We start from the raw sequence: 25,926 nt of genomic DNA, 5'->3' as shown, positions 1-25,926 counted from the left end.
TATTAGTCACATGTACATCGAAACACACAGTGAAATGCATCTTTTGCGTAGAGTGTTCTGGGGGCAGCCCGCAAGTGTCGCCACGCTTCCGGTACCAACATAGTATGCCCACAACTTCCTAACTCGTACGTCTTTGGAATGTGGGAGGAAACCGGAGCACCCGGAGGAAAACCACGCAGACACAGGGAGAACATACAAACTCCTTGCAGACAGCGGCTGGAATTGAACCCAGGATTGCTGGCGCTGTAAAGCGTTACACTAACTGCTACGCTACCATTCCTGCCTTTGTAAGATGTCCTATGTAGTTATTTTGATGAAGAGCAGGGGAGTTTTCCTTGGGGCATACACACATATATCTGATCTACGAACTAACTCATCTTCATTTTCTTAACATCTTTGGTTAACAAAAATCTCTCCATCGCCAATTTAAAAATTAATCTGACATCAGTTGCTATTGGCAGAAGAGAATCCCAAATCTCCACCAGTCTCTTTATGTAGAAGTGTTTCCAGACTTCACCACTGGAAGGCCTGACTTGAATGCCCCTGATCCCGGACTTTGCAACCAGTAGAAATTGTTTCTCCAAATCAGTTTTCCATGACTTGGAAAACTCAGTCATTTTCAGAAACACAAAAAGCACTGGAGGAACTCAGCAAGTCCTGATGAAGGGTCTCGACCTGAAACGTTGACTGTCCATTTCCCTCCACGGATGCTGCCTGACCCGCTGAGTTCCTCCAGCACTTTATGTGTTGCTCCAGATTCCAGCACCTGCAGTCTCCTGTGTCTCCAAATTCAGTCATATTACCTCTTTATCGTCTAATTTCCAAGACATTCAGCTCTAGTTTGTGTAACTATCCCTTGTAATTTAACCCTTGGAGACCACTTATCAAATTGCCAACTCCAACTGCACTCTCTCTGACCCCAACTCTCTATCCTTTCATCTATCTGAAACTACCATTTTGCGATGGAAGCTTTGCTGGTTTTTGTCCACAATCGGGAAATATTGGCCACTGCTTGAGATGCAACCAGTGCGTCAAGTTCCAACAGCTGCGGTGTCCAGTTCCAAACAGTTTTGCAGCACCACAGGACATCTGCAACTGAGTTGTGTTTTGTGCAGGAAGACATGATATTATTGTTTATCATGTTCAGATGCTCTGCGCCATCACTCTGGGCCCTTCCACTCTCTAATGCATCAGACTGCAAGTTATACTTGGTGTGCATCAGACCTCATATTCCCACCACCACTGAGGCCACCAAGTGTCATCTCTATAACGTTGCCCACTCCGCTCTAACTCAGCTCATCTGAAACCCTCATCCCTGCTTTCGTTGTCTCCACACTTCATTATTCCCAAACACTCCTGGCCAGTTTTCCTCATTCCCTAAACAAGCTCAATCCAAACTCAGACCCTAACTCGGACCGTCCCATTTGTTGATCACCCCTGTGTTCACTGACCCATATGAGGGCGTAGGTTTTGGGTAAGCAGTAAGAGGTTTAGAGGGGATCTGAGGAGGCGGTTGGAATTTTGAACACACTGCCTGAGGGTGGGGATTGGGAACAGGTGCTCTCACAACGTTTAAGAAATTGGTAAATTGGTTTCTTATTGTCTCATGTACCGAGGTACAATGAAAAACTTTGTTTTGCATGCCATCCATACAGATCATTTCATCTCATCAGTGCATTGAGGTGGTACAAGGGAAAAACAATAACAGAATGCAGAATATAGTGTTACAGTTACAGAGAACGTACAATGCAGGCAGACAATAAGGTGCAAGGCCATAACGTGGTAGATTGTGAGGTCCATCTTATTGCACAAGGGATCTGTTCAATAGTCTTATAATAGTGGGATAGAAGCTGTCCTCGAGTCTGGTGGTATGTGCTTTCAGGCTTTTGTGGATGAGCACTTGAATTGCCAAAGGAACAGAAGTGCTGGTAAACGGGATTAACATACTGTATATGGGTAGTTGATGTCCGGCATAGATACGGTGGGCCGAAGGGCCTGTTTCTGTGCTGAGCGACTCTTTTATCTTCTTATAAGCAATGCCTCAATTTTAATTTCTTATTCATGTTTTCAACTTCCTCCTTGGTCTTACCCTACCATGCCTCTGTGAGTTTCTCCAGCCCACCACTTCCTTGAGATCTCTGTAAAACTCTAGCCCTAGGCTCATCCCCGAATTTAATCGCTCTATCATTGTCAGCAGTGCCCTCAGTTGCCATATCCCTGAGTTCTAGCTTCCCCTCCCTGAACCTTGCTGTCTCTACCTCCTCCTCTAAGGAACTAAGGTCTTGGTCCCTGTTCCAATAGCTCCTTGCTGTTTTTTTTTGTTTAATTAATACCGCAAAACAACTTTGGATGTGCAACATGAAAGGTACTATATCAATGGAAATTGTTGTTGTTTCAATGTAACATTTCTGAACACCGGATTTTGCCTTAACTCTCGCACTCCATTTGAATACATGATTTTAGCAACAATCATCGCCAACTGCATCGTTTTAGCACTGGAGCAACACTTACCTGATGACGACAAGACTCCCATGTCTGAACGACTTGTGAGTAATCTTCTTTCTCTTTTTGTTCTCTGTCTTTCTTACTCATGTACTTGAGGTTGGTGGATACTGGAGGTTGAAGGCAGTGTAAACCAGCCTCCATTAATCCACAAGCTAGCTGGGACTGGGAAATGCTTGGATGTGGATGTTGGAGGAAGTAAAGCTTTTGACAAATAATTTACTGATGAATTAAAGTCTCCTTTATTTATTTCTGGGGTTTGGGTGCTGTTAGCAAGCCCAGCATTTATTGCCTGTCACTAATTGTCCCTGAGATGGTGGTGGTGAGCCATCTTCTTGAATTGTTGTAGTCAGTACAGTGAAGGTGCTCCCACGGTACTGTTGGGGAGGGAGTTCCAGGATTCAGACACAACGATGATGAAGGAACAAGTTTATTTCCAAGTGGGACACCCACCATCCAGGCCATGCCCACATCAGGCAGCAGGTGCAGGAACCTGAAGACCCACACCTCAAGGGGAGTGGTTTACTCTTATGTTACTAGTTATAGGACTTTAATGTGTTTTTAGTATCTATTTTTAACATTATTTAAGCCTGTTTAAACTTAATGAGCTGTCAAAAGGCCATCAGGGCAGTCCTGGGGGCAGGGCCTTGGGCTCTAGGTGCGGCTCTACCTGGTGGGAGACTTCACAGGAAGGAGGGTTGGTTGACCTGCCGGCTAGATGGGCCATAATGGGACAGTCAGTCTCTGTGGGCATCAAAGACGGATCCCGTACAGTCTGAGCCATTGTTTCAGAGGCAGGGAAAGAAGAGGGAGAAGCTGATAGGGTGGAAGGTGGCAGAGATTAAATCACACAAAGGGCTTGTTGATCGATGATCTTATCAGAGAGTTGTTGTTATCATGTTGACAATTTTCCAAGGAAAGTTTTTCAGGAATTCACATTTTTCCATTTGCTGAACTGTGCTGCAAATGAAACTAAGATTGCATTCTTATAGCAACTTTCCCAACCCTTTAAAACATAACACTTTCCAGCCAGTGGAGCACTTCTGAAGGACAGTCACTGCTGTAATGTGGGAAATGCAGCAGCCAATTTATGCAAAGGAAGCTCCCACAAGCAGCAATTGCAGAAGTGACTGTTTTTAAAATGTAGGTTGAGTGATGAATGCAAGTCAGAATTCTTCAAGTTAGCAACCACAGGACCCTTTGTCTGCACAGGGCCTACGTTTACGGTCTTACTGAGACACAACAGTTCCTATAGCGCAGCACTTACTCTGTATGTCCCCTCTGATAGTGCAGTGCTCCCTCAACATTGTCCCTTGGGCAGTGTGGCGCTCCCTCAATACAGGCCCTGTAATGGTTTGTATGGTGTGTCCTCAGTACTGTTGTTCACTCTGCACTGCCCCTCCCACAGTATGGCTCTCCCTCAGTACTGCCCCTCCCACAGTGCGGCACTCCCTCAGTACTGCCCCTCCCACAGTGCAGAGCTCTGGTACAGCTGCACTGGACAGTCATCCTGGAACTTTGTGCCCATGCCCCTGACTGGGAATTGAACCCACAACCTCCTGTGAGAACTTGCAGCTACTGAGCCACATCTGTTGTCAACAATGCTAATGTGGAGAACTCTCAGACAGGGTCATTTGTTATCAACGCAGTGTATATTGAGAACCATGCAATGACTATGTTTCTACTTTGTTTCAGGATGACACCGAGCCATATTTCATTGGAATCTTTTGCTTTGAGGCAGGAATCAAAATAATCGCCCTTGGATTTGCTTTCCACAAAGGCTCTTACTTGCGGAATGGTTGGAATATCATGGATTTTGTTGTGGTTTTGACTGGGTAAGTTATTCCTGTATTGTCTTTATAATATTCCTGGGTTTGGGACAGGGTTTCTTCTAGACTGGCTTTACACATATTTGTGCTGGTTAAAGACATGTGGGGTGGAGTGCTTAAACTGTACTTGAGGGAAGAGTAGAACTGAGGGGATCAGGATAAGTGAACAAGTTAGGCAGAGAAATAACCTGACTGGGAGCTTGAAGATGCTAAGAGTCTTTGACGGGGGAATGTAGAGAAGATGTCTCCACTTGTGTGTGAGAGCAACAGTTTTGATGGCTTTAAGGGGAAACTGGACAAGGAGGAATGGATGAGATGTAATTATGGATGGGTGGAGGTTTGTGTGTAACATCAGCATTGGCCTGGACTTGTTGGGCTGAATGGCCTGTTTCTCTGCCATAAATTCTGTTCTTTGTGCACTGTTGAGTGGTGGATTAATCTGAACTGTTGCAAAGTTCTGAAGGGTCTTGGTCTTTGTAACTATGTTGGATGGAAGCGGGCTATCGGTCATTTTGTGTTAAGCCTGCTTGGTGTTGACATTATGGCGTTGGGAGGGGGTCTGTGTTTTGACCAACAGCCAGGCAGGACCAGCTGGAGATGGTCTGGGATGCTTGCTGGAACCATTATAGGATCAGGTGGTCTTTGTTGCAATGACTTTCCCCTTCTAGCCAAGGGAGTTCCTGGGAGGAGGAGGGAAGGATCAACTTTCAGTGTGAAATGCTTCTCCCAACCCATGGGAATTTATTTGGAGGTTGGCCTCCCCCAAATGTTGCTGGCAGTGAAGTTAGATTCACTCGGTTTGACCGTCTTGCTGCTGTGAACAACTCTGTGTCCTCATCCTTTGAAAGACCTTACAAGGTGTCAGTGTCCTGGTTAAATCTCTTGTTTCCAGCTGGAGCAACAAACCAATCAGGCTCCAATGCAGACATGAAGAGTTTTCCTAATTTGGAGGATGTGATGTCCTAGGCAGAGGATTGGGGTTAGAACACACTGGAAATTCTACCACGTTCTTATGTGGTATGTAATAGTTATTTATCTGAAAATCATTCTCTAAATATAGTAAATTTGGAAATGCTCCTCTCTTGGCTTGTACATGGAAGTTCCCCCGTACACTCATTCTAAACCCATAGCTCTACAGGTTGAGTGGCTTTCTGCCATTGTTATAATATCTATTTCAGTGATGTATCTGACAGGACCTGACCATCCACAGCACTAGATTATGGTATCACCCATCATTTTAAGGTTGGTGACAGTACAGGTCGATAATCCACTATCAAAACCTACAGTGGATGGTGCTTTGCAGTTGTAAAGCTGTGATGCGTTAGGGGATAACTGATGCAGGCCATAAACTATTAGTGGTTACTCTGTGCTTTGCCAAATGATCCCCACAACTGGATTTCTACTTGTCAATTGGTGCTGTTCAGAATTCAAGCATCCGTGTTATCCTGGCAGCTGGCTGGTTTGACTTTGTTGTGTCTTTGTGTGGTATTGGCATCTCGCTGTGTATGGTACAGGATGCCAGGTTATTTCTGACGTGAATGATGAAAATATTGTCTTGTACATGCAAGTTATTAATTGATACTGTACTCTATACTTTGTCTTTTCAATGTCAGTGTGGTTCCTGGTGCTCCCTTCCCAAGTTTGCCAGGTTTAATTTAAGAACTTTACAGCTGGTGAAGTACTTTTTTTTAGAGTGTAGTCACTGTTGTAATGTTGGAAACAGCACAGAGTGAGATCTCACAGACAGCCATGTTATAACGAGCTGATCATCTATTCTTTTGGTGGCTTTTGAGTAAGAGATAAATATGTAACCCCAGACACTTGGGAGAACTCCCCTTCACGCCTTTGAAACTATGTCCCTGGCTCCTTTAGAGAGAGCTGACAGGGCCTCAAGTTTAACATTTCATCAGAAGACTGGCACTTCTGACAGCGCAGCACTCCCTCAATGCTGGACTGTGTGTCAGCCTCGATTTCTCGCCTCATCTCCCAGGTGGGGACTTGAACCCATAACCTTCTGACTCAGATGCGAGAGGGAGAGAGAATGGTACCCATCGAGCCACAGCTGACATCAAAAATAGCCATTATGTGGCACAAAATGATTGCAGGTACCTCTGACAAAACACTGATGGATTATTTTAGAAACCACTTCTTGTTGGATAACGTTATTTAGTGTGTCAGGCTCATGCACATCAGTGGAGACTGTGTGTTGCATTCTCTCCTGACATCAAGAGGTATTAAGGCAGGGAACTTGGTTTAAGCAGCGATTGCTGGAAGTAAAATACATCAGGTTTACGGGACTGAATGACCAGCTTCCGTGACCACACTACACAAGCCATGAATTAATTTGTTAACTTGACCTCTCATGCTTTTCATAAAACTCAGTTCTGTATTTGAATTTGTGATCCTCTCACTCACTTTGATCTTAATTATTAACTCCTAACATTGTACAAGATAAAAGCCGGCGGAGGCCATTTGGCTTCTCAATCCCGTTCCACCGCTCAGTGAGATCATGGCTGATCCTGTGCCTTCTCCACTTTCCTTCCTGATCCCCGTATCTCCTGCTTTGCCCAAGCGTCTATTCCTTGATTGCATTTAGTGACTGCACATCCCGTAGCCTCAGGGTTAGAGAATTGCAAAGATTCACAGTCCTCTGTGTGAAGAAACTTCTCTGCTCGTCGCTAAGTGGCTGACCCTTTGTCTTGACGCAATGCCCCCAGCCTGAGGACACAGCTTCCCAACATCTCCCTTCAGCCCCTCTCGGTGTTCTTGTAAGTTTCAATGAGATCACCTCTCCACCTCCTAAACCCCTGTATGATCCATCCAATTCAACCTCTCTTTAAGATGTCCCAAAGCACTTTATGAAGTACTTCTGGTCACCGTTTTAACACTGGAAGCACAGCATTCAACTTACCCCAGGCAGCTTCCACAAGTGTGATAATGAAGAGATTATCGGTTCTAGTGATGTTGTTTGAAGAAAAATATTAGCCCCAGGACACTGGGGGAGAACTCAGGAACACCCGTCTAGGATGGAGGTGAGGAGGAATTTCTTCTCTGAGGGTTATGAATTTTTGGAGCTTTGGATGCAGGGTCGATGTACATTCAAAGCTGAGAAGTTGTTGCACTACGAGTGAATCGAGGGTTATGGGGAGCAGGCAGGAAAGTGGAACTGAGGCCGCTCCAGGTGAGGCTCAAAGGGTCATGTGGCTGACTCCTTTACCCGTTTCTTGTGTTTGTTGAACTTGTGCTGTGGGATCTTTTGCTTGGTAAATTGGTAAATTGGTTTATTATTGTCACATGTACCAAGGTACAGTGAAAAACTTTGTTTGGCATACCATCCATACAGATCATTTCATCACATCAGTGCATTGAGGTAGTACAAGGGAAAACAGTAACAGAATGCAGAATAAAGTGTGACAGCTACAGAGAAAGTGCAGTGCAGGCAGACACTAAGGTGCTAGGTCATGATGAGGTAGATTGTGAGGTCAAGAATCCACCTTATTGTACTAGGGGACTGTTCAATAGTCTTATAACAGCGGGATAGAAGCTGTCCTTGAGCCTGGTGGTACATGCTTTCAGGTTTTTGTATCTTCTGCCCGATGGGAGAGGGGAGAAGAGAGGATGTGTGGTGTGGGTGGGGTCTTTGATTATGTTGGCTGCTTTACCGAGGCAGCAAGAAGTGTAGACAGAGTCCACGGAGGGGAGGCTGGCTTCTGTGATGTGCTGAGCTGTGTCCACAACTCTCTGCAGTTTCTTGCAGTCTCGGGCAGAGAGTTGCCATACCAAACCGTGTTGCTTCCACCCGAAGGGCAGATGGGACCTCAGGTTAACACTAGACACACCCTCCAAAAGTGCAGCAGGGGTGCCAGTCGCGTTTTGTGTGCAAGTGTCTGGAGTGAGACTCGAACCCACAACCTTGTGCCTCAGAGGCAAGAGTGTGACCCACTAAACCATACTGGAGAAGCATCAATTTGTCCTGTTCTCCCTCTGGCACGCTTGGTGTTTTGCGTCGCACTCTTCACAGGTGAATAACTACACACAGGTCTATTTTTAGCTGTTGCAGTTGAGCCAATTCCACCTTCAGCAGAGGTCACAGACAGGACCATTTGGAGCCAGATTGCACAGTGAATAATGGAGAGGCCCAGAGTATTCAGTGAATCAGAGTGGGTATGGAGGAAGCAAGTAAAATTAGAGTTTTTAACAGTTTCAGGTTCTGTCTGTACACTGGAAATATTCAGCAATGCTCCCTGCTGCTGATGCCCCCAGAATGTCTGTGTTGCCACTTCTGCTTCAGAGTGGCAAGGCTTCAGGAGTTTTCTGACAGACTCTCTCCGTTCCTGCGAGCTGCCTCACGTTGGAACTATATGGGCAAAAGCAGAAGGCATCTTTTATTTTGCACTCAGATGTTCCCACGAGCAGCTGATGATGGGTAGGTTTTGTGTTGCTTTGCAAATGGAATGTTATCTCATCTCTTATGACATGGAAGCGGGCCATTCAGCCCATCGAGCCTGTGCCAGCTCTCAGAGCCGTCCTATTCTTTCCATTCCCCAGCTTACTTCCTTGCAACAGATCCTCTTACACATACTCATTAACTCTCCCCAATTCTCCTGCCTCCCACCAACACTAGAGATAGTTTCCAGTAGCCAATTAACCTACCAGCAAATCTTTTGGATTGGGTGGGGGGGGGGAATCCCACACAGTTACAGGGAGAACGTGCAAACTCCACATAAACAGCACCTGAGGTCAGAATCGAACTGTGGTTGCTAGAACTGTGGGCCCGCAGCACCCATGTTACTGGAGTGTTTCTTTTAATTCATGGGTATGGGCACCAGTGGCAAGATCAGCATTTCATGCCCTTCCCTAATTGCCCTTGAGCTCGTTGAGTCATTTCAGAGGACAATTAAGCATCAGGCAGTTTGCTTCGAGTCTGGAGATGCATTTAGGGTTGACTACGCCCTATAGTGAAATAGATGGGTTTTCAGAGACAATCCAGTAATTTCATGCAATAATCAACTGGAGGAACTCAGCAGGTCGAGCAGCATGTGGGGAGGAAAGGAATTGACAACATTCCTGCATCAGGACCCGAAACACTGACAATCCCTTTCCCCCCTCAGCTCGACCCTCTGAGTTCCTCCAGCAGATTGTTTGTTGCTCCAGATTCCAGCATCTGCAGTCCCTTGTGTCTCCAGTAATTACTGGCACCAACCTTTTAATTCCATTTTTAATTCAGTAATTGAATTCAAACTTGAGGCAGCACAGCGGATCGCAAGGTAAACAACATCACCACCATGCTATCATACCACTTAATACCTGATGAGCTCCCTGCTTTTTGTATCAAGCCATGGGATCTTGGTGTCTCACATATAGGCAATGGCAGGGCCTCAGTTTATCTGAAAGATGGCTACTCAAGCAGTGGAGCAGTGGCTTAGTGCTGCACTGAAGCAGTATGTGCTCAGTGGGGCTTGAATCAATTCAGAGGCAAGAGTGCTGCCAGCTGAGCAAAGTGGCAGGCTAATGGAAGGATATTGATGGGTTATATATAGAATAATGGACACCTGCAAGTGAACTGTAGGAAGCAGTCTGACTGTGTGTGTTGGTTGGTTTATATATGGAATAATGGGTGCCCAGGAGTGAATTACTGAGTGGACTCTAATCGAGGGGTTCAAGTTACTTTATTAACCATCCGAACATGTCACAAGCTGTTTCCAACTGATTGCAAGAACTTGTGACTTTGAGGTGGCTCCAGGACGTCAATCGTTTCCTGTTAACTTATCCCGCAGTTCATGGGGTGAGGTTACTAAAAGCGAACGAGATGTTTTGTTGATGGCAGTTTCCCTGTGTGGACACTGTCAACTGATGCACTGCGTGTGACTGAAACTGGTGTCAATGGAGAATAATAGATTGTCAGGCAATTGGACTAAATTTATCTGTGCAATTAATTTACCAGAAATAATTCTAATTTATAATAATGCTTTGAAACTTTGCGCTTGGACCCCTACCTCTGTTCCTCTCCTGCATCTCATTCTAAGGTGGCACCTTCATAAACACCATTCAGAAGCACGACCTCAGATTCCTCATGACCACACCATTGCCTTTCTTGACCCCTCCGATGTCTCCAATTCTCATCAGAGGGTTAATGGGCTGTGCAGTGCTAGATGAGAAGTGGCCTCCAACTAAATATGTTGCCATTGTCTTTGGTCCCCATCACGGACCATTCCTTAACTCGGTTGCCTCTCCATGGCAAGTGCCCGACGTTGCACCTGACCAATCACGATGGTCTTGTGTTTGAACCCCGGAGGAGTTTTGGATCGCAACTCTGCTCCATCACCAAGACCACCTGTATCCGTCTCTGCCTCAGCTCAGCTCCTGCAAACCTCATGCACACCTTTGTTCCTTCAAGTTCTAACTATCCGAGCAACCACCTTCATTTCAACTGCTCGAGCTCGGCCACCCATGTCCTCCCTCACACCGAGTCCTGTTGCACCACTATCCTCTGTTTACCAACCAAATCTGGCTTCTGGCTAAGCAAATCTGGAATTAAGAAATTCTCAGATCCCTTCATGGCCTTGCCTTGAGGATATTTGGTCTCCCCCTGTTCCTTTCGCTCTCTGATTCCAACCCCCATCCTCCCCTCTGTCATCCTGTTTCATTCCCCTTCCCCACCGAGTTCCGTCGCCCATCATCCCTCCCTGATCTGGTTCCACATCACCTTCCTTATTTATCAGATCCGACCATCGGCAGCCTCGTGTCTCCACTTATCACCTTCCCCTCCCCCAGCTTGCTCCCTTTTTCTCTCTCCTTATCTCTCTACCTACCACCCTCCAGCTGCCGTCTCCTAACTCCACCCCTCCACCTCTCCCTCCAAGCCCATCACCCCCTTCCTCACCTGGTCCCACCCATCACCCTCAGCCCCTGCCTGTCCCCTCCCTCTCTCCTCTTTATTTTGGCCATCTCCCCTCAACACCCTCAGCCCTCACGTAGGGTCTCAACCCGAAACGTTGATCGAGGCTGCTTGACCTCCTGAGTTCTTCCAGCAGTTTTATTTTCTGACTTCAGATTCCAGCATCTGCAATCTCTCTTGTGTCTATTTGTGAACCAAATTGGTTTTCAAACAATCCAGGAGTTTCAAGGTTACTGTTGCTGATTGTGGCTTTTTAATTCCAGGATAATCATTTGATTGGATATATTTTCTAATTGCCATGGGAGGATTTGAACTTGAGTCCACAGATCACAGGCTACCACCTTGGATAGCCAATCCAGTAACATAATCACTCTGCTTTTATTATCCTAATAAGCCGATTGATCTGCTGGGAAAAGCCAAAACTAATCCAAGACATTTTACCAATCTAATAATGAATAACCACAAACAGAATGCTAGAAACACCCAGCAGTCGGGCAGCATCTGTGGAAGGAGAAACAGGGTTAACGTTTCAGATGCTTCCACAATTACTGACATAAGAGACTGCCAATGCTGGAATCTGGAGCAACAAACAATCTGCTGGAGGAGCTCAGCGGCTCGAGCAGCATCTGTTGGGGGAAAGGAATTGTCAACGTTTCAGGTTGACACCCTGCGTCAGGATTGAAAGTGGAGAGGGAGGATGGCTGGTATAAAGAGGGGAGCGTTGAGGCAGGGACCAGTGGTGGACCGGGGGATGGTTGGGAGGTGAAGGGTGATGGGTGGATTTAGCCAAATAGGGGAGAGGGAGGGGTGGATTTGGAAATGGGGTAGGTGAATGATAGATGGACGTGGACAAAAAAAGAGGCAGATGGAGTGAGGAGGGGAGGGTGAAGGTGGAGACAAGGCTGGAGGGAGATAAATAGGAACACAAAAGGCTCCCAGTGCTGGAATCTGATCAGTAAGGAAGGTGATAATGGGAACCATTAGGGGAGAGGTGAAAGGCAGATGAAACCAGGACCAGGATTCCCACGATTGCTATCTGACCTGCTGAGTGTTTCCAGCATCTGCAGTTTCCTGATTTTCAATGACTTCTCACTTTGGTTAACTGTTAACCCTCACCCTCCAGGATCCTTACAGTTGGACAATACCTGTCCTGAAGCCACGTCACTGAAGTGAAAGATGCTCACACCTGCTCTGACCAATTCTGCCTCTGTCTCCGGGGAAACTCCTCAGAAGTTTCTGAGTATGTTTTCTGATCCATTTTCCCATCAACTCCCCTTTTTGATTGTGTTTTATTTTAACCAATTAACCTGCACCAGGGATATGGGAAGGAACAGGAGTACCTGGGTTCAACCTACACAGTCACAGGGAGAACATGCAGACTCCCCACAAACGGTACCCAAGGTCAGGAACAAACCTAGGCTCCTGGAGCTGTGAGAAAGCAGTACTAACCGTTGCTCACCTTGCTGCCCCTGATAACAAACCAACACAGAAATCAATGCTTCCATCTATGTTCAGAGCAGACACCCTTCCCATTCAAACAAACTGCTGGTGGAACTCGGTGGGTCAGTGTGGAGGGAGATGGACAGTCGATGTTTCGGACCGAGACCCTTCATCTGGTCTGTAAGAGTAGAGGGGAGACAGGCTGTATAAAGAGTTGAGAGGGAAAGGGGGTAAGTGATAGGTGGATCCAGGTGAGGAGGGGTGATAGGCTGATGGAGGAGGGGAGGTGGATATCGTGTCAGAGGCTGGGAGGTGATAGGTGGAGGCTACAGAGGGCTGCAGATAATGGGATCTGATAGGAGAGGAAGGTGGATCATGGAACCAAGTGAGGGAGGTGGGGAGGGCAGAGGGGAACAGTGGGGGGAGGGGACCCAGTGGGAGGGGTGCGTGGGTGACGGGCAGGAGGAGTGTGTGGAGGAGGGGAAGGACACGGTGGTCGGGGGCTGGAGGAGTGGTTGAGTATGTGGAGGAGGAACTGGGTAGATCATGAGGAGAGAGAAAAGAGACGGGGGAGGGGGTGGGGTTGGTGGGGTGCCCAGAGGAAGCATCTGTAGAGGGAAATAGACAGTTGACGTTTTTGGGTTGAGAACCATTGAACCTGCAGATGCTGGATGGCTGTCCAGATGAAGGGTCTCGACCCGAAACGTTGACCGTCCGTTTCCCTCCACAGATGCTGCCTGGCCTGCTGAGTTCCTCCAGCAGTTTGAAGCTTGAAAACAATCACTTTGAACTAGTTTCAGACACTTTAGCAGTAAAAGCATTTATCTGAAAAAGAAGTCCTTTGCCTAGAAAGTACAAACGGATGAAACAGGAGCAGGAAAAGGCCATTTGGCTTCTTAAACCCCACTCTGCCATTTAATGAGATCATGGGTTGATCTGATCCTGTTTTCAGCTCTGTAATCCCACCTACCTGCTGTAATCTCTCAGCCCGTCAGCAATTTATCTACCTCTGTTTTAAACATCTTCAGACTCTCCCTCCACTGAGGGAGAGAGTTCCAAAGAGTCTCAGTTCTCTGAGAGATAAGACTTTGCCTCATCTCTGGCTTGTAGGCAATCCCAGATTGTTAAACAGTGAAGTCCTAGTCCCAGGTTTTCCGACAAGAGGAACCATCCGCTCCACTTCAACTGTGACAACTCTCCTCACAGAATCTTACACTTTTGCTTGAAGTTACCTCACACCGCTGTAAACTCCACAGGATACAGATCAAGCCTGTCTAACCTTAGCTCATCAAGCAACCCACCCATTCCAGCTGTTTGTCTAGTAAGCCTTTTCTGAACTGCTTGTAGGGATTAACATCCTTCCTTGAATATGGAGATGATTACTGTACATGGTATTCCAGATGAGGAATCTGGGATTGTCCTAAACCTCAAAACTGAAGTCCCCGTCAGAGCAAGAGGAACGTTTTCTGAACTCTCTTATTTATTTGTTTTTGAACATCGGGAAAAGGGTTTTTTAAAGTGTAGGGAATATTTCAGTTGGATAAGAAAGAGTTGGTGCCTTTCCATTTGGTCAACAGAGGCTGGACAGGAATGCGAGGGATTGCGTCTGGGAGGTCAGGATGGCCGTTGCAGTGCTCTGCCAACCGGTTGCCTGGTCTGGACACTGCAAGGATGCACACAAAGTGTTGGGTCTGGAAGGCTGTAATGTACCTTGTTGAAGGATGAGGTGTAGTTACTCAAACTTAGTGAAATAGACACCGGACAAAGGTCAGAATAAGATATCTTTATAATATATCTTTATTAGTCACATGTACATCGAAACACACAGTGAAATATATCTTTTTGCGTAGTGTTCTGGGGGCAGCCCGCAAGTGTCGCCACGCTTCTGGCGCCAACATAGCACGCCCACAACTTCCTAACCCGTACGTCTTTGGAATGTTGGAGGAAACTGGAGCACCCGGAGGAAACCCATGCAGACATGGGGAGAACGTACAAACTCCTTACAGACAGCAGCCAGAATTGAACCTGGGTCACTGGCACTGTAAAGCGTTACACTAACCGCTACACTACCATGCCTGCAATGGGACTGCAATTGGGAATGATCGTGACAGGCAGCCTGAAGCTTGGATCGCATTAGAGATGTTCTGCGAAGCAGTCTACCCAATCTGACCCTAGTCTCCAGGATTATATTTGACCAGAGTTTGGTGGTGGACTTCAGCCACATCAGCATTGATGGGTTCGTATCCCAGCAAGAGCACGCATTCAAGGGAAAGGGAGGGTTGCAGTAGAACACAAAATATAGAGGCATTAGTCACACAGTCTTGTGCATGATCTCATGTACCAACCATTATAAACCATCAGTCATCACAGTGTGTACCCATCTGCTGGTGTGAGTATCAGAACATTCATACTGTGTTGATGCAACCTTCCAGCATTGCAGAGCTGTGTGTCTTCAGATCTTACCTACGAGCTCCTTGTCCTAACAGTGCGAGTGAGCCTGCTGTCTCCAGCCCCCGGAGACACTGGTTACTGTAAGCTTGTGCTAATGACTCTGGCAGGCTGACTTCCAACACACAGTCCCCGCACTTACATCCGTGGCTTGGCCTGGCTTCTTGAAATCCTGTTCTTTTATTTTCATGGATTTCATTACAATTGTCCGTATGTAATCAACAGATTTAACTTAGGCCGTTTTGTTTGCAGCCCCTGAGAGCTCAGAGTGAATGGAATATGAGGCAGTCACCCTCCATCCCCCAGCAGCTGTTAGGCTGACCTTGCTGGGCAGGAAGGCAAAGGAAACTGTGGGGACTGAACTGAGGCCCAGACAGGCTAAGTGGAGAGATTTCTTTTGGTCATTTATGGTGGCCTCTTTGTATTTCAGTGTGATTAGGGGAAAGCAAAATAAAAGGGGAAGGTTACACACCTACATAAATCAGAGGCAGGGAAGAGAACAGAGGAGTGTGACAGAACTCACAGTGCAAAGCGCCCTTGCAGTCACCTTGGTGAGCCAACCATCTGTCTTGCCTCTGTGTCATTAGGAAATGCTGCGATTATACACGATCGGCAAAGGAACAGTTTTACTTCCCAATTCATGAACCTCCTGCCGACTAAATCATTCAGATGAAGTAATTAGTAAGAAATCAAGGCACTTGGGGGCCAAGGTGAGTGGGCAGTGATGACCTGTTTGGAAGGAAGATTCAGGGCCTTCAAATCTAGAGGACAGAGCACAGAGGATATGCTGCAGCTATAAACTACCCTGGATAGACCACAGCTAGAGCACTGAGAGCAGTTCTGGGCACCACACCTTAGGAAAGATGTACTGGCAATAGATTCATCAGAATGACCCCCCAGACTCCAAAGATTATAGAGTCAGAAGGCCGTACAGCAGAGAAAAAGGCCCTTCGGCCCACCATGTATATGCTGACCTTTTTGTCCATCTACACTAATCCCACTTGCCGCATTAGGGCCGTATCTTCCATGCCTTGCCTATTCAAGTGCCCGTCTAAACGTCTCTTCAACGTACTGATTGTATCAACTCCACCATCTCCTCTGGCAGCACATCCCAGATATCAACCACTCTCTGTGTTTCAAAAAACACTCCTCAGATCCCCTTTAAAGCTCCTTCCTCTCACCTTAAACCTACCCCTATCATGGGAAAAAGATATTGACTATCTACCCTATCGGGTCACCCCTCAGCCTCCTTCGCTCCAGGGAAAAAAAGCCCAGCCTCTCCAATCTCTCCCCATAACCAATGTCCTCCAATCCAGGCAGCATCCTGGTGAATCTCCTCTGCACTCTCTCCAGCGCAACCATGTCCTTCTAATGCTGTAGCAACCAAAATGGCACACAATACTTCAAATACAGTGTTTGTTGCAACATATTGTCCCATTTCATACAGTATGCCCCGACCTATGAAGGCAACCATGCCCAATGCCTTCTTCACCGTCCTATTGAATTGTGTTGCCACTCTCAGGGAACTGTGGATTTGGACCCCAATTTACTATGCATGTCCTACCCTGTTTGACTTCCCACAATGCATGAGGGGAGATTCTACAAATTCAGATTATTCTCTCTGGAATTTAGAATGTTAAAACGTGATTGGAGTTTTCCATGTTTAGGGGAACTGGTAGGGTGGATGAAGGGAAACAGTTTCTGCTGGTTCAGGAGTCTGGGTCCAGGGGGCAGAGTCTAAAAAGAAGAGCCAGGTCTTATAGGAACAAAGTTCAGCAGCATTTTGGCATGCAGGTGGTAGAGGTTTGAAATTCTATTCCACAAAGGCATTTGATGCTCCATTGGATGCCAGGTGAAATGGAGGAAGGAGTTGTGTTTGGAACCATCAATTTTGCAAACAGGGAAGAGACAAGACCCCTGAGGTGAGCAATGATGTGTAACTATAGACCTCAACTCATCTATAATATGTTCAGTAGTCTTATATGAACCTGCGAGTTTCACTTCAGACCACCTTGAGTAACTGTTGATCAATGGACTGGTGTGACCAGTTGCTATCATTGCAATGGCCATCACTCACCACAGACTCTAGTTGGAACAACCCAATTGCTTCTGTTGCTAAAGGAAAGGTCACATGTCAAAAGCTCATAAACCCAAGGTCAAGGCAAGCAACCAAAACAATTTCAGTGATGATTCAAAACAGGACTTCAGTCTGAGAGTGAGGAACTGGAATTGGACAACATCTAAGCCATAAGCAGTAACGGAAGAACCAGGCAGACATTTGAGTAAAGTTGCTGATTAATAAACAGTACATTGACATATGATGGACACCACCACAGATATGTAGATATTTACACTTGCATGTTCAGCCAAATATCGTTGAAGGAAACCACCCAACTGAAAACCTACTCCAGTGCAGTTTGGGATTAGGATCTCCCATTTTCCTGGATTTTGGATAATGTGAAAATAAAGCTTACAAAGAATTTTTTGCACTTGCTAAATTTTCTTCCTGTTAAGTCTCTTCAAAGTCAGGTCAGGACAAATAATGGCGCAGCACAACGGACGGTGAGTACAGTTACCTCCAATCAAATCCAGTCAACTTTAATGGTTGAGGCAGCATAAACTGGATTGGAGGAAGGTCTTCAGTAATGACACTTCAAAGTAGCACCTTACACATTGTTGGAAAGGTATGATGATATGTTCAACGGCAGCTCCACTGATATAACCGCAAACTAAAACCAGACCAAAATTGCAATGCAAGGATAAACTTGTTAATGAAACATTGTACTCAATAATTGTCTTACCCAGCCTCTGGTCCCTTGCCTCGAACTTACACCATTCAACTATTTATAAGTAATTTAAAGTAAGCTTCAGTTTCTGCACAGCATCCTTAAACAAGAATTTTACTTGAAAGTTTGCTGCTGTTACTGCTGTAAGCCATAGATGCCAGATAATGACTTTGTGGGAGTGCGAGGATTTGTGGCGTGTCACATGCATCTGACCATATGTAATGCTCATTCACATATCACGTGTCGCAATGTTGACCTCCTTCATCCTTCAGGACATTATTGGCTTTAAAGAATGTGTCTATTCATTTGGCATACGGGCTGAATGGTTCTCGAGCTTGTTTGTAGATGTCCAGATTCTATGTGTAGCCAGTCACAACAGCCATGATCTCCCGCTCCTATTCAAGAGTGACACGGCTGGACTTGGTTCATGTGAAAGTCCAATGATAAGTTGGTCCCGTTGTCTGTCACCACTGTGGCTTGCTGTGCCAGGTACTCTTGTTGGTTTGCATGTAGAGGTTGTTGATGAGTGGTCACAGGGAAACCACAGCAAATCAGCTTTGGTTCTACACTATTACCTACAACTTGCAAAGTGAGAATCATCACTGTCCTTTAACAGTTTCAAAGGAAAATTACCATATTGTCACCAATTTGTACTGATAAAGACGTTGGTCCACGCACAACACATACTGTATATCCAAAAAGATTGTGGTTTTATTAGCAAGACAGCAGTCTTAATCTGTTCATGTGTTGAGACCTGAAGCTCTTGCTGCAGCTCATACAGAATGAGTATTTCAGACACTGTGACAGTGTTACATTACTGCAAAGCAGGCACAGCACACAACTCTCCCCAACTAACAGGTCCACTAGAATGAATGCATATACATTGACCTTCAACAGAATGTGCATGCTTAAAGATGCACTACAGTAATGTATCCAGTGGGCTTGCTGGTCTCCTGATAACATACAGCCATTTCTCAACTTGTGAAAGGCTGCGTAACTGGAAAATGTTATTATGTCAAGCGAAATTTTGTAAATCCAACTGGCTGTACAAAGTAGATTATGGGCATTTCATCGTAGTGTATTCAAGCTATTTGTTAACAGAAATGGAAGTCACACAATGTAACCCAGAGTTAATACTGTTATAGGGAAAGATTGTAAATTGAGGAATTCCTGTATTAAATTCACAGGGAACTATTTTTGGGCTTGCCTGCTGCTACAGGCACTTTCTGGGGTTATAATATTTACCAGTGACACAGGATCTTCTGCAGGCAGCTGTCAGCATGTTGCTGCCCAGGGCAGGTGTTGGAGCAGGATATTGCCTGGTTTTGACTAGTTTTGCAGATGTGAGTATTTAACCAGCAGTTTCAGAATAAATGCTTCAGAAAATATCCAACGCTGCGCACTGGTTTAACCATAATTTTGTTTTCTTTCTTCAAACAAGAAATTGGAGCACATCTTCAAAATAAACTGACCAGTGATGTAAACGTAGATCCAATCCAGTGTCCTCGGGATTGGGATCTCGTGTTTTCTAGGGTTTTGGACAATGTAAAATGTAAAGCTTAAAAAAACATTTCTTGTAAATAAAATCGGGAAGGGCATAGGTAGGGTCAATGTGCACAGGGTTGGGGAATCAAGAACTAGAGGGCATAGGTTTAAGGTGAGAGGGGAGAGATTTATTACGAAACTGAGTGGCAACTTTTTCACCCAGAGAGTGGTCAGTATATGGAATGAGCTGCCAGAGGAAGTGGTTGAGGCAGGTACATTAACAACATTTAAAAGGTACTTGGACAGGTACATGGATAGGAAAGGTTTAGAGGGATGTGGGTCAAACACGGGCAAATGGGATGGGAACCTTGGTCGGCATGGACCTGTTCCCGTGCTGTATGACCCTAAGAATTTATTTTGCACTTACCAAGTATTCTTCCTGTTAACTTGCATCCAAAGTAAGGTTGGGTGTTTCGAACCAGATCAGGTCAATTGAAGTGCAGGGATTAGACCAACAAGATGCAACAAAACTGGACAACCAGCAGCCCTAGAACTTCTGGAATTGTCCGGCTTCAGACAATTCTGGTTTGCGGTGGTTGGGTTTTAGACATCAGACCTTTATGTAAATGTGTGTGTGAGACAGAGAGAGAGACAGAGGGAGAAAGCACACCTTTGAGTCAACAGAATAAACCCTTTAGCTTTAGTTGCATTTGCTATCAAATTACAGAACTTCATAGAAAGGTTTAGAGTTTCCTCTATCTCTCTGTAAAGCTCAGCTAGTTCAGTACATCCACCAGCACGGTCTATTGGTCAGTAACCCTGAGCCTTGGAGAGTACACAGACTGCAGACATTCCAATGTTTGGCTTCTTGTCTTATGGACTGGCACCCAGTCTGTCACCTCAAGCATTCAGTCCTTCCATCACCAGCCCATCAAGCCAGCGGTGTTTGTCATCTCCAAAGTGTTACTGCTGTAACTTGCCTGTACCACTCTGACCCCACCTTCCAAATCCACAACCTTTACCAGCGAGAAGGTCAAAGGCAGCAGGCATTTGGGAACACTATCTTGACTTGGAAATATATCACTGTTCCCTCATTAGCGGGTGTTGTCCGGGGTGGTGAATTTCAGTTGTGAGGAATGATTGGCTTGGCTGGGGTTGCTTCAAGTAGAACAGAGGAAGACGTGAGGAAATTGAGAGGCCAAGGTAACATGAACAACTTGGTCAGAGAGGTGAATAACTGGGAAGTATAAATTGAAGGTTAGTGATAGAAGGAATAGAACAGAATTGTGGAGAATTTGTTTTCACCAGAAGCCACTGGTGGTCTGGAGCTTATTGCCATGCATAGGATACACAGCGCAGAAATAGGCCACTTGGCCCAACCGATCCATACTAGCATCTATGTTCCCTATGAGCCTCCTCCCATCTTTCCTCGTCTAAACCTATCAGCAAAACCTCCTCCCTCGCAAGCTTGTCCAGCCTTCCCTTTAATACATCCGCACTATCCACCTCTGCCGCTCCCTGTGGAACTAAAGAGGTTTGTTCAGAGTAAGTAAAATGTGAGGTCATTTAATAGCAGTAGCACTCTAAAAATATTCTTTATCCTTTTAATCTAATAAACAGTGGGGTGGCAGAGCTTGTCAGAATGCTCATCCTGTGCCCTTGTGGGACGTCCAGGATACTTCTGCGTTCTGGACACCAACAACAAGGGCAGGAAGTGATGTTAGCTTGAGTCCTGAGTTTTGGAGCTTGAGGAGTAGCTGATGTCACTGCGGTCCACCCACGGTGCTGAGTATTTCACGGATAGCGCACTTCGTGGACGATCAAGATGGGGTAGTCAAATTGGTGATGAGTGACAAGGATTGAAGTGGAGGCAGGTTGTTCAGGACATCCCTGAGATTATCTTGTTCTCTAGCCAGTGTTCAGTTCTGAGTGGGCAAGGATTCCCCTGGGTAGTGCCGCCATTGGCTAGCTTGTAGCACCATTGGTTGCTGAGATGTGTGGGGAAGGAGGAGATAGGTTGAGAGGAATAGTTACAGGGAATTCCAGGGCAAAGGGAGGAGATGGTTGTTTCTAAGACAAAAAAAACAGAATGCTGGAAGAACTCAGCAGGTCAAGCAGCAATGGTGGAGGCCAAGGGTGTAAGTCTACGTTCTGGGTCAAGACCTTGCGTCAGGACTGAGAGGGAAGAGGAAAGATTGTCAGTACGAGGGGGTTGGGTGTGGGATAGACACACAAGGGAGACTGCAAATGCTGTAATCTGGAGCAAAAAATAACTGCTGGAGGAACTCAGTGAGTTGAGCAACGTCTGTGGAGGCAGAGGGATGGTCCACGTTTCATGTTGAGACCCTACATCAGATCTGAGAGTGCAGAGAGGAGACGGTATAAAGAAGGGAGGGGATGGGTGAGACAGGGGCTGGCAGGTGATAGGTGGAACCAGGTGAGGAGGGAGATGATGGGCAGCTGGAGGCAGGTGGGGGAGGGGAGGGTGGTGGAAGAGATAAAGAGGCTGGAAGGTGATAAGGAAGGAAGGTGATAAATGGAACGAGATAAGGGAGGGATGTTAAGAGATACAATTGCAGTCAAATGGGAGCTGAATAGGGTCTGAAAGGAAGGAACCTTCAGATAAGAGAGGCTGATGGGCGGGTGGAACGGGGAATGGGAGAGGTGAACAAATGGAGGAGCTTTCTGGGTGTAGGGGTGTGTGTGTGTGTGTGTGTGTGTGGGGGTGGGTGTGTGTGTGTGTGTGCGTGGGTGTGTGTGTGTGTGTGTGTGTGTGTGTGTGTGTGCGTGGGGGTGTGTGTGTGTGTGTGTGTGTGTGTGTGTGTGTGTGTGTGTGTGTGTGGAGAACACCAGTGTTGAAATTGGAAAATTCAATGTTCATACTACTGGAGGTGGTTCATGCAGAGAGATAGTTGTTTCTGTGGCTGCAGAAGTGAATCCAGGACGTATGTTGCTCCTCTGGTGCCAGGGTTAAGGACATCACAGAGTGGCTGTAGACACTTCTGGAGGCGAATAGCCAGATGTTGTGGGCCCTGTCTGTCTTAGTGACCTAGCAGAGAAATTGATGGAGTCTTGCAGGCAGATGTTAAGGACTTGGATAAGAACCTCAAAGTGTGTGCTCTGGATTACTCCTGGTGCCATGAAGCTGTAGGTTTAAAGATACAGTAAAATTCCAATAGCCTAGCATCTGATTGATTGGAAATCCTGAAGGTCGGACACCTGGCTCATTCATTGGTCCAGAATACAAGCTGGGAGTCCAGCGTGCATATGGGGTGGGTGGCCAGAACCAGGGGTCTGGAGTGTAATCAGGTGTGAGGCAGGAGCTGGGGATGGGCTCCGGAATACTTTCGTTTTCCCTTTTCTGAAGGAGGATTATTCAGTGATTACAGCATCACATTAATACAATACTACAGTATTCTACAACTCACAGCATTTACAATCAATACCTTCAAATTACAACGTGGTCATCTCTACCCAGAATGCACTCGAGCCCCTGTGGTGCCCACTGGTCCTGGAAAGCCCCCAGTGTACCTGTGGATACCACATGTTCCTTCTCCAGGGAGACACAGGCATGGATGTAACCCCGGGAGAGGGGCTGGAGAATCCAGAGTACTAGGGGTCAGGAACACGGGTAGGTCTGTGGCTGGAGCCGAGGTCCTGAGTATATTCCCCACTCCCTTTAAACTCACCAGGTTCACTGGAAAATGTATTGTGTTTGTAATGTACCGTGCTGTTACTGCAAAAAGCTAATTTTAATGGCATTTATGCCCTGGGTATGTCTGCCCATGACAATAAACTTGAACTTGTAAAACAAAGTGTGTTTGGGTGTTAATAGGAGTAACATCCAATAGTCCAGAAAACCTGCTGAGGCAGCATTACCAAGTCCCAAGGGTGTTGGATTAACGGAGTTTTACTGCAGGAGGATGTAATACAAATAAATATGTGGCGGTAGAGATGATGCAGGAGAGAGGACTTTAGACTCCTCGGGTATTGCGGTCAGTTCAGAGGGAGGCAGAATTTGTTCAGGCTGGAAGGAGAAGTTGGCTTCTTGTTCCCTGGTAACGGGGTGTTTGTGAGGGGACCTGAAGGAGGTGTTTAAAATCATGAAGTTGTACAGACAGAGTAGATAGAGAGAAATTCGTCCCATTGGCAGAGGAGTCAAGAACCAGAGGACATCAAATGAAAGCGACTGGTAAAAGGACTAAAACTAACAGGAGAAAAAGCTGATTGATGTAGCGAAGGGCTACGATTTGGAAAACACTGCTGGGCTAAGTGTAGTGTTCAAATGGGAGCTGGATAGTATCAGAATGGAAAGAATTTTCAGGGTTATATGTTCAGGGCAGGTGAGAAGGTCTAGCTGGATAGCTGTTGCATGGAGCAAGTATAGATTTGACAGGCCAAGTGGCCTCTTTCCGTGCTGTGATCTCGTCCATATTTTTGCCACTACTTGAGCAAAGAGAGTGGTGTAAGGGCATGGTAGCAGAAACCCTTACCACATTTCAAAAGAACTTCAGATAAGCACTTTAAGAAATGTAACTTGTAGATCTATGGGTTAAAAAACTGGGGAAGTGAGACTAGAGTGAATAATATGGACGTGTTGGGCTGAATATATGCTCTGTGTTCTAACTGTCTACGATTCCCTGGCAAAGTCCTTACACCTGCTGGTTGAGAAGTTTCAAGATCCTTTATATTAGACACTATTGTTCTTGAGATCCAAATACACCGATATCCTTCGTGAATAAATGACCTAGTTTGGCTAACACACATTCAGCAATGAAGAATTTTTTCCTGACTGATGATTTTCTTTGCTGTTGAAGGTCAATGCTGGATTTGGAAATAAAAACAGAAAATGCTCAGCAGGTTGAGTGACATCTGTGGAGAGAGAAACAGAATTAAACTTTCAGGTCGATGACCCTTCTTCAGAGTGCAGAGGAGATTTACGAGGATGTTGCCAGGACTCGAGGGGCTGGGTTATGGAGAGAGGTTGAGCAGGTTGGGACTTTTTTCACTGGAGAGTAGGAGAATGAGGGGTGATCTTATAGAGGAGTATAAAATCATAAGGGGCATAGACAGGGTGAATGTGTACAGGGTCTTTTTCCCAGGGTTGGGGAATCAGAAAAAAGGGCATAGGTTTAAGGTGAGAGGGGAGAGATTTAATAGGAACCTGAGGGGGCAACTTTTTCACCCAGAGGGTGGTCTGTATATGGAACGAGCTGCCAGAGGAAGTGGTTGAGGCAGGTACATTAACAACATTTAAAAGGCACTTGGACAGGTCCGTGGATAGGAAAGGTTTAGAGGGATATGGGCCAGATGCGGGCAAATGGGACCACCTTAGGTGGGAATCTTGATTGGCATGGACCAGTTGGGCCGAATGGCCTGTTTCTGTCCTGTATGAGATGGGATTTGGGAAAGACTGATTGCATTCTGTGACCACATCAAGCAGTCCAAAATAAGCAAAAACACAGGGTGATAAGAGGGTCAAAGTCTCCTCTGATCTGCTAGCACAATGCAATAATCCCAGTTTTGAGAGTACCCCACACTCCACCAGAGCTCCTTGTTATGTCAGGTATCCTGATGGTGCAGCTGAAACTGCCATTGCATTATGCCACAGTTTTCTTTGGACCAATTTGGGCATATTGTATTGCACTGGTTTGACCAACCTCTAATTGAGACACAGGAGACTGCAGAGGCTGGAATCTGCAGCAAAAAACAACCTGCTGGAGGAACTCAGTGGGTTGAGCAGGACCTGGGAGATGGGGGTAAAGGAACGGTCAATGTTTCGGGTCCTGATGCAGGGTTTTACCCGAACTGTTGACAATTCCTTTCTCCCCACGGATGCTGCTCGGCCTGCTGAGGAGTTCCTCCTGCTGAGTTCCTCCTGCTGAGTTCCTCCTGCAGATTGTTTGTTGCATGAAATTACTGGATTGTCATTGAAAACCGGTCCATCTCATTACAGGGTGTAGTCAACCCTAAATGCATCTCCAGACTCGAAGCAAACTCCTTGACGCTTAATTGTTCTCTGAAATGAGCCAGTAAGCTCAAGGGCACATAGGGAAGGGCATTAAAAGCTGGTCTTGCCACTGATGCCCATACCCATGAATTAAAAGAAACACTCCAGTGACATGGGATGTCAGTGTTTCAGGTCCTGGTGCAGGATTTTGACCTGAAATATTGACAATCCCTCTCCTCCCCCACAGATGCTGCTTGACCCGCTGAGTTTCTTCAGCAGATTGTTTGTTGCTCTAATTGAGATGTGGGCCCAAGACTACTCTAGCATTGCAGCCTGACTGAGTGAAGAAAAAATGCTTTAAGTCAACTATGGGTTATACATCCCTGGGTCAGAAGGTTGTGGTTCCGATGAGAAGATTACGATGAGATGGACTCTGACCTCACGATCTACCTTGTTGTGACCTTGCACCTTATTGCATTGCACTTTCTCTGTAGTTGTGACACTTTACTCTGTACTGTTATTGTTTTGACATGTACTACATCAATGCACTCTGTACTAACTCAATGTAACTGCACTGTGTAATGAATT

The 25,926-nt window shown here is 46.1% G+C and overlaps 1 protein-coding gene across 4 annotated transcripts in view; it reads left to right on the top strand.

Moving 5' to 3' along the window:
* LOC127585070 (voltage-dependent P/Q-type calcium channel subunit alpha-1A-like) overlaps nt 1–25,926 on the top strand; it is a 486,564-nt gene that overhangs the window by 136,419 nt on the left and 324,219 nt on the right. For all 4 annotated transcript variants that reach the window (XM_052042225.1, XM_052042224.1, XM_052042223.1 and 1 more), the window contains exons 5-6: nt 2,441–2,546; nt 4,198–4,337. In XM_052042225.1, coding sequence (XP_051898185.1) covers nt 2,441–2,546; nt 4,198–4,337 — 246 coding nt within the window. The remainder of the gene's footprint in view (nt 1–2,440; nt 2,547–4,197; nt 4,338–25,926) is intronic.

Source organism: Pristis pectinata, chromosome 31 (genome assembly GCF_009764475.1).
Source record: "Pristis pectinata isolate sPriPec2 chromosome 31, sPriPec2.1.pri, whole genome shotgun sequence".
Lineage (NCBI taxonomy): Eukaryota > Metazoa > Chordata > Chondrichthyes > Rhinopristiformes > Pristidae > Pristis > Pristis pectinata.
Note: the sequence above shows the minus strand (reverse complement) of the source record. Positions and strands in the feature narration are given on the sequence as shown.